Genomic DNA, 15,905 nt, shown 5'->3' with positions numbered 1-15,905 from the left:
CCAGGCATATTTATATCCTAACAGATTCAGTGTAGGTTTAGCAAAAACTATTTTTAGTTTTGGATACAGTAAGGAAGATTTAGAACCCCCTTTCAAAAATTGTACTGCTGTCTGTTGCCTTCCTCTGTCCTGGTGACCACTGTCACCAACATAGAAAAGGGTTTGGAAATCCAAAACTTTAAAAGCGGTCAGACGGGAGCTTAAGTGGTGTTCCACCTGGGATAAAAAATAAATAAAAAATTAAAATACTGTAGCTGTTGACTGTCAATTTATGGACACTTGTCCAGGGATCCCTCCATGTCCTCACTCCAGACCATTTTCGGATCAGCTGTCTGGTGCTGCCATCTTCACTGTGCTAACTGGCCCGGCTGTGGAGGAAGGAGGAGCCGAAACTCCCAAGGGACGGTGCCGTGTTCCAGAAGTGGGGAAGGGTACCTGTCAAGAACAGGTACCCCCCCCTCCCCCCTGAAAGGTGCCAAATTCGGCACCGGAGGGGAAGGGGGGGGGGACAGATAAGAGAAGGTTCCAGTTTTAGGTGGAACTCTGCTATAAATATTACAAAGTTGTCATCATAACAGGAGTCCTGTAAGACAGGAATTCACCCAGTTAAGAAAAAGCTTTCTAATGCCACGCAGTTCACAAAAAAAAGAAGAAAACTGCAGAAACTGACCGGAAACAAACTGCATGGTGTGAACTAGAGCCAACTAGAGCCATTGGAATACATGGAAAACTCTGTGCATGCATTTTGTGCAGAAAAAAAGCACACGGAACTGCGTCTGGTGTGAACTGGCCCTAAAGTTTCAATACACAGGCTCAGCAAAGTCTTCTGATTCAGTACAAGGACAAACCCGGTCAGGATTTATACTTTGCTCAATGCCATTGTTAACACACCAATACACTTAGGCCTGGATTCAGGTAACACTTACGCTGGCGTATCTTTAGATACGCCACGTAAGTGCACAGATGCGCCGTCGTATCTATGCGCCCGATTCTTAATGCAAGATACGCCTGAAATGTGGCTTCATCCGACCGACGTAAGTTTCCTACGCCGTCGGAGCCTGGGCGCATATTTACGCTGGCCGCAAGGGGCGCTTCCATTGATTTACGCGTCGAATATGCAAATGACCGAGATAGGCCGATTCACAAACGTACTTGCACCCGTCGCAGTAGTATACGCCGTTTACGTAAGGCGTACGTCTGGCGTAAAGTTTTTCCACCTATAGGAGGCGCATCCCATGCAAAGGTATATACGACGGAACAGCCGTCGTATTTTACGTTGTTTACGTAGTGGTACGTGAATGGGGCTGGGCGTAGGTTACGTTAACGTCATAGGCATTGAGCCGTCGTATCTTAGGGAGTATCTTCGACGTAATTCTGAGCATGCATGCGCCGTTCGTTCGGACCATCATTTGCATGGGGTCACGATTCATTTAAATGGGTCACGCCCACCGTCCACCTACTTTGAATTAGGCGGGCATACGCCAGATAATTTACACTTGCGCAACGTAGGGAGCGAGTGCTTTGTGAATACTGTTCTTGCCTCTCTATGTTACGTCTGCGTAGCGGATATGAGATGCGCTACGCCCGCACAAAGATGCGCCGCTCTACGAGAATCCGGCCCATGGAGTTTTCCTTATAGATCTTCCTAGGAGAAATGCTTTTTATATCAATCAACGATGGTCTATTTTCCAAGTAGGATCCTGAAGCAGAAGTGTGCATTGTGGGATGTCGGTTGGCCTATTTACGGCACAGCAGCAAGCATTCTCTCCTCCTGACTCATTTAGGACTGTCAGGTAAAATAAACCTGCTACGTGAATCTTCCATTTTATTTACACCTTTGCAAGGAAACCAACTTATTGTTTAGTAACAGAACATAGGAACAGTTGTAGCCGCCAACTTTACAGGGAATATAGATACCAATACATCAAAAATATATATAAAAAACATGAGATTTATTGTACAAATGTTAAAACACATATGTCCATGTCCAATACTTTAACACCGGGTTCACATATCTTTTTCATCGAACAATCCACATATCAGCTCATTTGTACAATAAATCTTATGTTTTTATACAATTCTTGATGTGGTGCCAATATCTATATTTATTCATTAGATTTACACACACGTAGAATTTATGATTTCTAATGCCCCGTACACACCATCACTTTATGTGATGAAAAAAAATGACGTTTTTAAAAACGTCACTTTAATTGACCGTGTGTGGGGGAAAACGTTGTTTTATGTCTTCTAAAAAACGACCAAAAAAAATTGAAGCATGCTTCAATTTTATGTGTCGTTTTTCAAAACGTCAACTTTTACTTCACAGAAATTGACCGTGTGTAGCAAAAAACGTCGTTTAAAACTACGTTTTTTCACCCGCGCATGCCCAGAAGCTACTTATGAAGCGAGCTTCAATGGAAAAAAGTGGTGAGAACGTAACCTCGCTTTGCTAGAACATTGTGAGAAAAACGATGGTGTGTAGGCAACTTCGTCTTTGAAAATTGAAGTTTCAAAAACGTCGTTTTTTACTTCACAGAAAATTTCGTTTTTTTTCATCACATAAAGTGATGGTGTGTACGGGGCATTAGCCATTTTTCAAAGAATATGAACAACAACACAAAAACTTTTCTCTTTCCCTCATGGTTAGTGTTTGGCTGAAGCCATTTATTATCAAATCAAGTGTGTTTACTTTTTTTTTTAAAGCATAATGGCAAAAGAAACTACCCAAATGACCCCCTCTTTATCTTCTCAGATGGTAAAGCCTCCAGTTCCTGTAAATTCTTGGGCTGTCTTGCATGAACTGCACATTTGAGATCTTCCAGAGTGGCTCAATGATATTGCGGTCAAGAGACTGAGATGGCCACTCCAGAACCTTCACTTTATTCTGCTGTAGCCAATGACAGGTCGACTTGGCCTTGTGTTTTGGATCATTGTCATGTTGGAATGTCCAAATACGTCCCATGTGCAGATTCATGTCTGATGAATGCAAATGTTCCTCCAGTATTTTTGATAACATACTGCATTCATCTTGCTATCAATTTTGACCAAATTACCTGTGCCTTTGTAGCTCTCACATCCCCAAAACATCAGTGATCCACCTCTGTGTTTCACAGTAGGGATGGTGGACCTTTCATCATAGGTCTTGTTGACTCCTCTCCAAATGTAGCATTTATGGTTGTGGCCCAAAAAGCAAAATTTTGGTCTCATCACTCCAAATGACTTTGTGCCAGAAGGTTTGAGGCTTGTCTCTGCGCTGTTTGGCGTATTGTAAGCGGGATACTTTGTGGCATTGGCATAGCAATGGCTTTCTTTTGGAGACTCGACCATGCAGCCCATCTTTCTTCAATTGCCTCCTTATTGTGCATCTTGAAATAGCCACACCACATGTTTTCAGAGAGTCCTGTATTTCACCTGAAGTTATTTGTGGGTTTTTCTTTGCATCCCGGGAAATTTTCCTGGCAGTTGTGGCTGAAATTTTAGTTGGTTTACCTGACCATGGTTTGGTTTCAACAGGACCCCTCATTTAACACTTCTTGATTAGAGTTTGAACCCTGCTGATTGGCATTCTCAATTCCTTGGATATCTTTTTATATCCCCTTTTCTGTTTTATACAGTTCAACTACCTTTTCCCGCAGATCATTTGACAATTCTTTTGCTTTCCCCATGACTCAGAATCCAGAAAAGTCAGTGCAGCACTGGATGAAAGATGCAAGGGACTGTCAGGAGTCCAGAAACTCATTGACCTGTTATACACACACACACCAATTACAATCAAACAGATCACAGGTGAGGATGGTTACCTTTAATAGCCATTCAAACCCCTTTGTGTCAACTTGTGTGCATGTTATCAGGCCAAAATCACCAGGGTATGTAAACTTTTGATCAGGGTCATTTGGGTAGTTTCTGTTGCCATTATGATTTAAAAAGAGTAAACACAGTGATTGATAATAAATGGCTTCAGCCAAACACTAACCATGAGTGAAAATGTGTGTTATCATTCATATTCTCTAAACTTATGGGCACAAGTGTGTGTGTGTGTGTGTGTGTGTGTGTACACACACATATACAAACATACATACATAATTATATATATATATATATATATATATATTCACATCAGTCTCTGCCCTTGGAGCTTACAATAGAACGTCCCCAATTCTCATTCACGCATACACATACTAGGGCAAATTTAGACAGAACTCAAATAACCTACCAGCATGTCTGTGGAGTGTGGGAGGAAAGAGGGTACCCAGAGGAAACCCATGTAGGCACAGAGAGGCAATGCAAACTCCAGGCAGGTAATGTCATGGTTGGAATTTGAACCGACAAACAGTGCTGCCAAGTGATAAAAACTTAGCCACTATGCTGCCCATCTAAATGCCCTGTAAAGTCCATTGCTACAACTATTTTGATGTTCTGTACACAATATTTAAGATGGGGGCATATAGGACACAGACCCTCTCTCTAAATACTTTTGTTCCTGTTCAGTAGCCCCACTGAACAACATTTAGTGACTTTTTCCTTAGGGAAGACTGCTATATACATCATTTCCAGCAGGTGGCGATAAAGTACTACAACAAACAAGAGACATGCCGCTGATGTGACTTAGGATTAAAAATAAAAATCTATTTTCACATTTAAAAAGGAGTAACCAATACGATCCAATCAGATATAACAGACTAAAGTGTTTAATTAAATGATCTTCTATTAGTTTAGAATCCTGATAATACGCTTGTTACACATTACAGTGACAATATACATTTACTTGGACATATAATTTATATAGAAATCATAAAAAAAGGTATACTGTGAGACTAATGCTGGCCATACACTATACGAAAATTCGGCCGACATTTGGTCGTTAAGAAAGATCTTTCGTTTTTCGGCCAGTTAATGGGCACCAAATCGATAATCGTTTGGACGTTTTTGAGCCAAAAAAACGAAGGACAAGTTTGGAAATGTTCTGCCGAACGAACGATAAATCAGAAGGTTAATGTGTTTCCCGTCCGAACTTTCTGCACTAGGTATATCTAAAAAAAAAAACAAAACATTTTTCTTTTTTTTTATGTCCACTGAACGATTTATCGGTCATTACATGATGGCACCATCGTTTGCGCTCACGAACGAACTTTCGTTTTTCGAAAGTTAGTTCGGACGATTTTTCGTGGAGTGTAAGGCCAGCATTAGACACCATACACACTATTACATTTTCTGCAGATTTTTGTCTTCAGATTTACCAAAACCATGTAGTACAAGGCCCTGCCTGATTGCATACAAATTGAAACTCCTAAAGTTTGACCTCATATTATATGGCTTTGGTAAATCTGAAGACAAAAATCTGCAGGAAATCTAATAGTGTGTATGGGAGGGGGGCCTTAGGTTTATCATGAAAAGCTAGAAAATTACTTTTGTTTTACGCTTTTCAAGTCAAATCAAAACATCAGCAAAAGGAGCAATTAATGCAGATTGCAGGGATAAGTAGTGTGAAACAGAGCTCAGAAATCAGAGGCAAGTAATGCAGAGTTCAGAGGTCAGAAGTATAATGCAGAGTTCAGAGGTCAGAAGTATAATGCAGAGTTCAGAGGTCAGAAGTATAATGCAGAGTTCAGAGGCAAGTAATGCAGAGTTCAGAGGTCAGAGGTATAATGCAGAGATCAGTAGCACAAGGCAGAGGTCAGTAGAATAATGCAGCGTGTTGAGTTTAACAGTTCAGAGGTCAATAGTAAGCACAATTTCCCCCTCCCTCTCTAAATCTTTAATCACCAGAGCTCAGATACAGCAGACAGGTCAGAGAAAAGGAGTAGCCTAGGACTTCTCTTGGCTCTGTATATACATTGCCGCTCTGATCCAAGGTCTGAGAGGCAGCGGGTGGGACAGAAGCTGAAGGCACAGTGGTGTTGTGATCTAACCATCACAGGGCCTCCATCAATGGGTAGATTGTGATGGACAAGTTGCTGACGCCTGCATTATCCAAATCTATTCCTTCCCAGTAGAGCTGCACAATTAATTCGTCAAAAATCGTTATCGCGATTTTTTCCCCCTTTGCATGAATTTCCCGATCTTTCTATGCAGAGAATTCTCTTTGCTCTGCTGAAGCCACAGTCATAAAATCTGGGCAGTCTGCCAAGTATCACAACATTCTTTATCAGTAGAACTTAAAGGGGTTGTAAAGGTAAAAAATAGCTTCCTTTACCTTAGTGCAGTCCTCCTTCACTTACCTCATCCTTCCATTTTGCTTCTAAATGTCCTTATTTCTTCTGAGAAATCCTCACTTCCTGTTGTTCTGTCTGTAACTACACACTGTAATGCGAGTCTTTCTCTCTGGTGTGGAGAAAGCCTCCTGAGGGGGGAGGGGGCGAGCAGGAGTGTCAGGACGCCCACTAACACACAGCTCCTTTCTCTATCTGCAAAGTAGAGAGTGTTCTGACTTGCCTGCTCGCCCCCTCCCCCCTCAAGAGACTCCACACCAGGGAGAAAGCCTTGCATTACTGTGTGGAGTTACAGACAGAAGAACAGGAAGTGATGATTTCTCAGAAGAAATAAGGACATTTAAAAACAAAATGGAAGGATGAGGTAAGTGAAGGAGGACTTCACTAAGGTAAAGGAAGCTATTTAGGGATTCTTTTTTTACCTTTACAACACCTTTAAGTCTAAACATTGTAACAATTTGTCCTTTACATCAAAGGAATAGACTGGCAGTTTTTTTGGGGGGCCTGCAAGGGCACTCCATACAAGTCTATGGAACGTCGGATGTCAGCCGTGACCATGTCCGCTGACATCCAATCTGCTATAATCAGACTATGGCGATACGTCCCCATCTGTCCATGGCAGATCGAAGCGGGTGAGATCTGATGAAAAACGCATATGCTGTCAGTTTTCGTCCCGATCTCTCCATAGACAAGCAGCGGCGCTCGACAAGCCCCTCCTAGCTCAATGAGCAGAGAGGGATCTGTCATCCGTCAGCTCAGCGGAGATCAACGGTGAGATCTCCTGCCGAACTGGCGGACGCCACTGACGGATCCGCCTCGTGTGAATGAGGCCTTAATGAGGAAAGTTTAACCACTTAAACACTGAACCTTTTTCTGACACTTGGTTTCAAGTTAAAATCTCTTTTTTTGCTAGAAAATATATTATATATATATATATATATATATATATATATATATATATACACACACACACACACATATACATACATATATACACACACACACACACACACACACACACACACACATACATATATATATATATATATATATATATATATATATATATATATATATATATATATATATATATATATATATATATATATATATATATATATATATATATATATATATATATATATATTTTTTAGAAGAGACCCTAGAGAATACAATGGTGGTTGTTGCAATATTTTATGTCCCACTGTATTTGCGCAGCGGTCTTTCAAATGCAATTTTTGGGCGAAAAATTACTTTATTTAATTATTAAATGAAAATAACCAGTAAAGTAAGCCCAAATTTTGTTGTATAATGTGAAAGATTTTACTCTGCGAGAATCGTGATCTTTATTCCAAGCAAAAAAATTGTGATTCTCATTTTGGCCAGAATCGTGCTGCTCTACTTCCCAGCATTAGATTTACACATCACACGTGTATGTTATGAGAAAATGTGGGGCAACGCTGATAAACAACAAGTATACCTTCTAGAGCAGCGCCATCCAGATTTGTTTCGTAATTTTCCACTTTTGCAACAGTCGCTTCTTCTGAAACATGTACTAAAATAAAAAAATCAGGTGTACTTGTTATTGCGGTTACTCTTCTGGATGGTTGAATCTAGAATTGATCAAAATGTATTAAAATGTGCTTGATAATAGCCGGGCATGTCAAAGTTAGGAATCCTCTTCTAACACATCATACTGGGCATCAGCTGAAATGTGGTGCCTATTTGTGTAGAAATACCTGGCTTTGGTTATTGAACCCTGTGAGGAAGAAACCCTTATACTAACCAATCAAATCCTCTGTTTCACTACTCCAATGCATAAGGAGAGAATCTAATTAGTTACTACAAGCAACAAAACCTCTCCATACATATCACACATGTGATTGTACAAGAGTCTATTATCTGCAGAGTTTAAAGTGTACGAGAACCCCAACAATAAACTTATTTGCTCCCTTTTGATCTGTTTAATATATCACTTAATTTTTTTTTTCAAAATCAGCAGTACAAACTAAAATGTTTTGAATTTTTTTTTACTTTTCAGAAATTCAGAGCTGCCGTGTGCACTATCCACTTCCTTCCTCCAAGGTTTCTCCTAGTTCTTATCCTGGAATACAGAATGATCAGCCTTTCTATTGTAGAGATCAGAGAGTAGGAGTGGTTGAGTAGTTTAGCAAATTACAATAGCAGGACTGACAGTACTCAGTCCACAAAATGCTGTGCTGTGAGCCCACAACAGGACTTAAAAAGAGAAGTATGGGCAAAGATTATTTTGGCCATATATCTCCTATAGATCACAGTAGTGCAGTTCGTTCTGCACTCCTGTGACCAGTTTTCAGCTGAAAGCAGCAGACGTCACCGAGCCAGTCCAGGATCAGGAAAGATCCCGACCATATGGTGGGTATCCGCCCAGAAGCCTGGACCAGTACCTGGCTCAGCCCCTCAGTGATCCGCCAAGAGCCTGAGCCAGCCCCTCCCACCCCCGCTGACAGTCACGGCTCTCTGCTCAAAGAGGAGGGGATAACTGAGGGTTCAGCAGTGTTTGATCGCGCAGTTCTCACTGCAGAGCCGGCAGGGGATAGATACAGCATCAGATCAAGAAAGCATCCACCTAGGTGAGTATAAAAGTTTGTTTTATTTTTTTTTTAAATCCCAAACATCTCTTTTAAAAGGTATACCTGAGGGGAAAACATTTTTTTCTATTGTTTTGGGTAAAATGGAGATGGATTAGAACACCTGTTAGTTATTGCTGTCTGTACTCCTGTTAAAGCCATAGTAAACTGCAGCTGTTGTAATAAAAAAACAAAAAAAAAAACAAACACACAAAACACACCTGCAAGGCAATATTAGCACATTATGCGCTGGAGCCGCGATGACGTCACTCACAAGCATGCACGTGGGAGCCCTTGGTTCCCGCATTAAACTCTGAAGGTCCACCAAGGTATGCCCAGTGCCATCTTAAGAGCATTATAGGCCCCCGGGCAATACAGTGCACTGGGGCCCTGTCTACACAATCACGCATGAGAATTTACTGACAAAAATTATGAAATTTACTGGCAGAACCACATTTTTTTACCGGCACTGCAAAAAAAGTACCTAAAATTACAGTTTTACAAATGTCTTCATTGACATTGAAGGTTAGGTTACTATAACCCAGCCTGCTCAGAGTTTCCTCTTACATCAGAGTCTGCAGGATTCCCCCTTACAGTGAAAGGGAACTCTTATGTAAAGGGGAACGCTGCAGATCATGATGTAATGGGGAACTCATTGAAGTGGAGGGGGGCTCTGGTGACCAGAGACCACCTTATATCAGAGTCCACTGCTTTCTCTTTACATCAGAGTTCCCACTTACATCAGGGTCCTAAGACTGATTTCCCCCTTGCACTGTAAGGGGGAATCCTGCAGACTCTGATGTAAAGGGGAACACCAGGAACTCTGATGTGTGGGGCACTCTGGTGACCAGAGACCACCTTCCGTAGAGTAAATACACTAAGGTAAAGGGGGGGGGGGTCACTAATATTTTTGTATTCACTCCCCCTTTACATCAGCAACCACCTGCCCCTTAGACTGGCCTGGCAGTGCTATCACTGACCTCCTCTAAGGTGCACCATGCAAGGCTCAGTCAGATGGCTCCAGCTTGGCTGCTCTGGTTTTATCCTACAGTCTCCTCGTGTCTGACTTCTCCCATGACCCCCATCCTGGCGACGCTCCCACTCTTGACTCCTCTCCAGACTCTCCCTCAGAGACTGTAGACACGATACAGTTCTACAGTTCTGACCCGCCGCTCTCCACCATTTTTTACTGGGGTCACTGGGCAGCCGATGGGGGGGGCCCCCCAGGCAAGTGGGGCCCCCGGGCAACTTCCCAGCGTGCCCAATGGAAAAGACAGCCCTGGGTATGCCGTCCCCTTATGTGACTATCTTTGGATGTACATGTCTTACTTTTATCAATAAAGACAACTTCCTCAAGTTTATCTGGAGTGCGGCTGTCCATCGATTTCCATGTTTTCCATGTTTGCCTAGTGCATTGCCAGCACCTTGGACTCCTGGGAGGTTCCTCCAATTGTCTGCTAAAGATCCACCTGGAGCGGTGACTCCCTTCCCAAGGTATGCCAGACCTTCAGAGCGCATGCACCGGTGACATAACTGGCTGCATCCAGGGTGAATATCTACTATCTACAGGTTAGCCCTATTATAGGCTTACCTGTAAGTAAAAATGACCAAGCTGGGTTTACTACCACTTTAAGAAGATTCATCCTCTCTATTTGTCCTATTTACCATTATCATTTAAAGTAAAAGATAATCTTTATATTTGGGTTGTCCCTACAAAAGTAATAGGAGGGGAAATCTTCCAATGGGGACACTAGTTCTGGTTCAAAGTATTTTCTTAATTTTCAGGGATTTTCTCTCACTTCCTGCTTGGCTATGGGACAGGAGGTAAAGGGAACTTTCTAGTATTAGGACACAGATGGTGAAAAAAATGCATCTGACAAGGGTTATAACCCTGCCTTACTCTATCCAAAATGTAAAAAAATTGAAAATAGTTTTGCCTATAGTACTTTAAGAGCTGAATGAATTGCTGGCAGATCAACAGGTACTTGCAGGGTATTTTTTTATTAAAGCATATTTTTATAAAAAAAAAAAAATTCCTTTGAAATAAATGTAAAAAAAAGGAACCTGCTTTGCATTGTGTTTGGAATAGTTCAAGGTATGTATGTGAAGGTTTCCCTTTCTTGCTGATTGGCATTTGCATCCCACATGAGATCCCAGCTAATCAGCAGTCTATCATTGCATTCAGAAACGGCTCTACATTGCTGCTCTGCTATAATAAACGCAATCACTGGTCACAAAAATTAGATCCGTCATGTTTGAAAGCTTTTAAAATGAAATCAACCCTTAGCTTTATTGTAATGTGTGTATTTAGAGAACAGATGCCCTTTAACATGATATGACCATAGGAGCGATTTAATTGTCAACAGTGTAAAAGCTTTACCGATATCATTGCTATTCTCGTCACTGGCCTGCAGTGGTTTGCCTGGTGGAGCTGGTGGCGGCGGGGCTTTGCGTTTTGCTCTTCTTATAGAAGAATTAAAGGATGATGTCCCACTGTGCTGAAAAGAGCCAGTTCTTGATCGGTCAAATCCTGAAACAAACTACAAAGAAGTATGGTAAATAAAGTTTTGGTTTAGAAAAAAACATAAGCATTCAAAACCCAAACCCCCCCCCCCCCCTTCCACTATAAGCATTCTCCAATGCCAGAACCTATCCTTAATGGTGGAGCCACCATTATCTCAAGCGGTGCCCAAAGCCTGAACAGACAATTGTTAGGCCCATGAATTGTCACCCGACAGAATGGGGGCATGTAACAAAAAGTGTGCATGCACCGACCATACCACATAATGTTAGTTATTGTATTATGGTGCTTTACATTTTGGAGTAGTGCAGCACAAGGGTTCAGTTTAAGCACCATGGGGGTTTGGGATAGTGTAGCACAAGGGTTCTGTTTAAATTGATACTAAAACACACTGTTTAATTTACATTCTCCCTTCCATTTCTGCATGTGGATGATGGCACTAATTATTTTCATAAAATAAAAGTATGTTTTTTCCTAATCGACATAAAGCTGCCACATGACCCAGATCTTCTGCCACTGGTCACATGAAAAAAAAAAAAGCAGCCTTTGGGATAGATTAAAAATAAATATCAAAACAGTTTTAAATCATCATACAAAATATATATTTAAAATCAAATCTTTATTATTTTATGGGAATAACATGGTGTTGGCGGATTTCTTCCAGTCATAGGCTGCGTCACGCCCCTCCAGCGTGCGCTTTAGAATAAGAGGGAGGTGAAGTCTCCATTAATATACATGCAATATCCCGTCCTCATTTTAGCTGGTTAGTGGACATGAAGGAGGGAGGGAGTGGGCTGTCATTTACCACTGTGTATACACCCACATGTGTGATTCTATATACCGTATTTATCGGCGTATAACACGCACCCTAACTTTAAGAGGGAAGTTTCAGGAAAAGAACTTCCACAGCCCTCTGCATATAACACGCAGGCACAGTTTACCCTCTATTTTCAGGGTAAAAAAGTGAGTGTTATACGCCAATAAATACAGTAGTTACATGGGCTGCTCAGATGTCATAGGGAGGAAATGCTCAGCATAGAAACTCACTGAAAACCAAGCATGTGCAGAGTTGCCACCACAGCTCTGCAAAATTCCCAACTGCGTTGGGGACATGAACAGAAGGTGGAGATAGAGAACAGCAGGATTAACCATTTTTTTTGCAAATTACAGAAAACAAATGCCATAGTTAATGAGTATGAACAGTATGTAATACACCATTTATTGATCTTTTTTTATGATGTGGGTTTAGGTGGCACCATGGGATACCTAGCACACAGTGGTCAGCTATGTAGTTGGTATGCTACAATGCTTTATAAAATGCAAAAAAAAAAGTTTTCATTTCAGATGCCATTCCTACCCCTACCCTAATAGCATGCAACGTGTCCAACAATAAGACATTGATTACGTAGTCTCCTCAAAAAGAGAACGCCGTTTTGGCTGTAAACTTTGACCAATGCCACAAAGCACTGCAATGTGATATCTCCAGGGAAGGACACTTGATTCTTCAGGACAGGTATGCACAAACAGGTTCTGCTAGCACATTTAGCTCAGTATAGAGCAGTAGAAGGTTTAATACAGGACAGAGTGTTTAGCAGGTGATCGCTCTGCTTTAAAGTGATACTAAAGTCTTTTTGTTGTTGTTTAAAAATAACAAACATGTTATACTTACCTGCTCTGTGTAGTGGTTTTGCACAGAGCAGCCCAGAGCCTCCACATCTCAGGTCCCTCGCCGATGCTTCTGGCCCCTCCCTTCTGCCGAGTGCACCCATAGAAAGCAGCTTGCTATAGGAGCACCTGAGCCGAGCCGCTGCTCTTTGTCCATTTAGCCACAAGGCCATGGCTCAGCCCCGCTCCCTCTCGATTCATTGGCTCACTGATTGACAGCAGCGGAAGCCAATGGCGCTCGCTGCTGTGTCTCAGCCAATTAGGAGGGACAGCCAAGTCTCTCGTGCAACATTCCTGGATCGAGATGGTGCTCGGTTAGGAAAACCAACAAAAGCACAGGCAAAGTCTGTGCAGATAGATTTAAAGTGGTTGTACACCTGAGACATGAAATTTGAACAAAGCATATAGTGTATAGTTGTCTTATTTCATTTCAGAGCACCAAGTGTGATTTCTGTCTGCTGCTTCATTCCTTTCCTTTTTTTTTTCCAAGATGATTCTTATCATGTTTCTAATAAAACTTATCTTGTGGTCACTTGTCCGTATTGCCTATAATAGTCCCGCATTTTTGGAGTGTTTTCCTTTCCCTATGTCCTATGGGATGATGGCATTTTTACAGCTCCCTACAATACATTTCACTGTTTCATTCCTCTTCAATCAGTGTGATTCACTTCTGACAAGTTTTCCTGACACCAAGAAAAAAAATGGTGACGGGAGGGCACTCCAGCTGATTGACAGCCTCAGCTCTGTAGTTGTGTGCTGTGTGAAGGGGGGGGGCGTGTCCCTTCCCTTCAATCAGCTCTCAGAGCTCTCCTCACTGAGCTCTGCAGAGTGCGACTTCAACTCTCCTCGCCCTTTTTTCTGACAGCTCAGACAAGCATTATAAATTCTGGACTTTGAACGGCTGTAGCGAAGAGAAAGATGCAGGTAAAACAGGAACAACTTAGGTATTTGTTTCACCTTTCTGTATCACCTGAGGCTGGTCACTTCCCAGGCTTTATGTAAGGGTTTATAACCACTTAAGTTAATGATTTAAATGCATCTGAACATGTACCCAAAATTAAAAGTATTTTGCCTGGAAGTCTTTTCACACCATTTCTTAAATTTACAAAATTGAAATAAAATAAAACAACACACACATACTTTTTCTGATTCGTCCATACTGACAGACTTTACAACACAAGAGGAGGTACGGATCTGTCCGCGGGCTATAGCGTTGTTCTGAGAGGGGTGCATAGGTGGCAGCGGAGCTCTCCTTTTCTTTGGTACATCAGAAGGCATGGTGTTGGAGTCGTAGGATTTGATAATAGTGTTTGCTCTCACTGCATGGGTTGGCCTTGATTTATTGAGCACTGGAGTGGCTGGAGCACTGGAGGTCTGGAAAGAGAACAGGAGAATTGGATATCATTTGAAAAGTTGCAGGAAATCATTGATTTACATTTTTTTGCAATGATGCATTTCACAGTTTTAGATTTGTCCTACTAGATTGCTCACAGTAGATTAGATTACTTCCAGCATTGATGCAATGAATTCGGGCTATATTTTTCACTGCCATCATGACGGACAGGCAACTGCACATCATTCATTTTATTTTTTTTAAACACATGCAAGATAGATCAGCCTAACAAAAAAAAAACTTGCATAGTTTGTAATTAAAGGGACACTAAAGGATTAGTTTAAAAAATAAATAAAAAATATCTTACTTGCCTCCACTGTGCAGTTTGTTTTGCACAGCGTGGCCCCGAACGTCCTCTTCTGGGGTCCCACGGCGGCTCCTCCCCGCAAGAGCTAACCCCCTCTGGGAAGCTCTCTCCTGAGGAGGTTACCTTGTGGGCGTGCTCCCGTGTGATACAGTCGGCAACCATAGCCTCCGAGTGTGTGACTCGGCCCCGCCCCACGGCGCGCCGTGTCATTGGTTTGATTGACAGCAGCGGGAGCCAATGGCTGCACTGCTATCAATCTATCCAATGGGGAGTCGTTCAGAGATTGAGAGAACGACCCACGGAGATTCTGGGCTCAGGTAAGTAAAATGGGGGCTCAGGGGGGCCGAAGAGTGCAAGGTGTTTTTTCACCTTAAAGGGGTTGCAAAGGTAAACAAAAAAATCCCCATAATAGCTTCCTTTACCTTCGTGCAGTCCTCCTTCACTTACCTCATCCTTCCATTTTGCTTTTAAATGTCCTTATTTCTTCTGAGAAATCCTCACTTCCTGTTCTTCTGGTCTGTAACTCCACACAGTAATGCAACACTTTCTCCCTGGTGTGGAGAAAGCCTCTTGAGGGGGGGAGGGGGCAAGCAGGAGTGTTAGGACGCCCACTAACACACAGCTCCTTTCTCTATCTGCAAAGTAGATAGCGTCCTGACCCTCCTGCTCGCCTCCTCCCCCCTCAAGAGGCTTTCTCCACACCAGGGAGAAAGTGTCGCATTATTGTGTTTAGTTACAGACAGAAGAACAGGAAGTGAGGATTTCTCAGAAGAAATAAGGACATTTAAAAGCAAAATCGAAGGATGAGGTAAGTGAAGGAATACTGCACTACGGTAAAGGAAGCTATTTAGGGATTTTTTTTTTCTTACCTTTACAACCCCTTTAATGCATAGGATGCATTAAAGTGAAAAAACACAAAGCTTTACAATCCATTTACATATGTATGCCTAAGGGGCAGCAATATGCCAATTACATACTGGCTCCCTGCTTTGCAGTGCTACACAGTGGTTTTGCTTTACTGCTCCTTCTCCCCATGCAAGTCTATGGGCCAGCTAACTCATTGAAAGCAATGTACTCTGGCAGATATAAACATGAACAGTTGCAATGCAGTTAGGCAGAGTGATTGTACTGGTTAATCTTTCGGCCACTAGTGGTTAATCTACAACCCCAATTCCTAAAAAGTTGGGACGCTGCGTAA

The 15,905-nt window shown here is 42.0% G+C and overlaps 1 protein-coding gene across 9 annotated transcripts in view; it reads right to left on the bottom strand.

Moving 5' to 3' along the window:
- COBLL1 (cordon-bleu WH2 repeat protein like 1) overlaps nt 1-15,905 on the bottom strand; it is a 219,976-nt gene that overhangs the window by 36,783 nt on the left and 167,288 nt on the right. For all 9 annotated transcript variants that reach the window (XM_040357847.1, XM_040357844.1, XM_040357840.1 and 6 more), the window contains 3 exons: nt 14,148-14,381; nt 11,202-11,361; nt 7,693-7,767 (listed from right to left, as the gene is read on the bottom strand). In XM_040357847.1, coding sequence (XP_040213781.1) covers nt 7,693-7,767; nt 11,202-11,361; nt 14,148-14,381 — 469 coding nt within the window. The remainder of the gene's footprint in view (nt 1-7,692; nt 7,768-11,201; nt 11,362-14,147; nt 14,382-15,905) is intronic.

The sequence above is a fragment of the Rana temporaria genome, chromosome 6 (genome assembly GCF_905171775.1).
Source record: "Rana temporaria chromosome 6, aRanTem1.1, whole genome shotgun sequence".
NCBI classification, from domain to species: Eukaryota; Metazoa; Chordata; class Amphibia; order Anura; family Ranidae; genus Rana; species Rana temporaria.
Note: the sequence above shows the minus strand (reverse complement) of the source record. Positions and strands in the feature narration are given on the sequence as shown.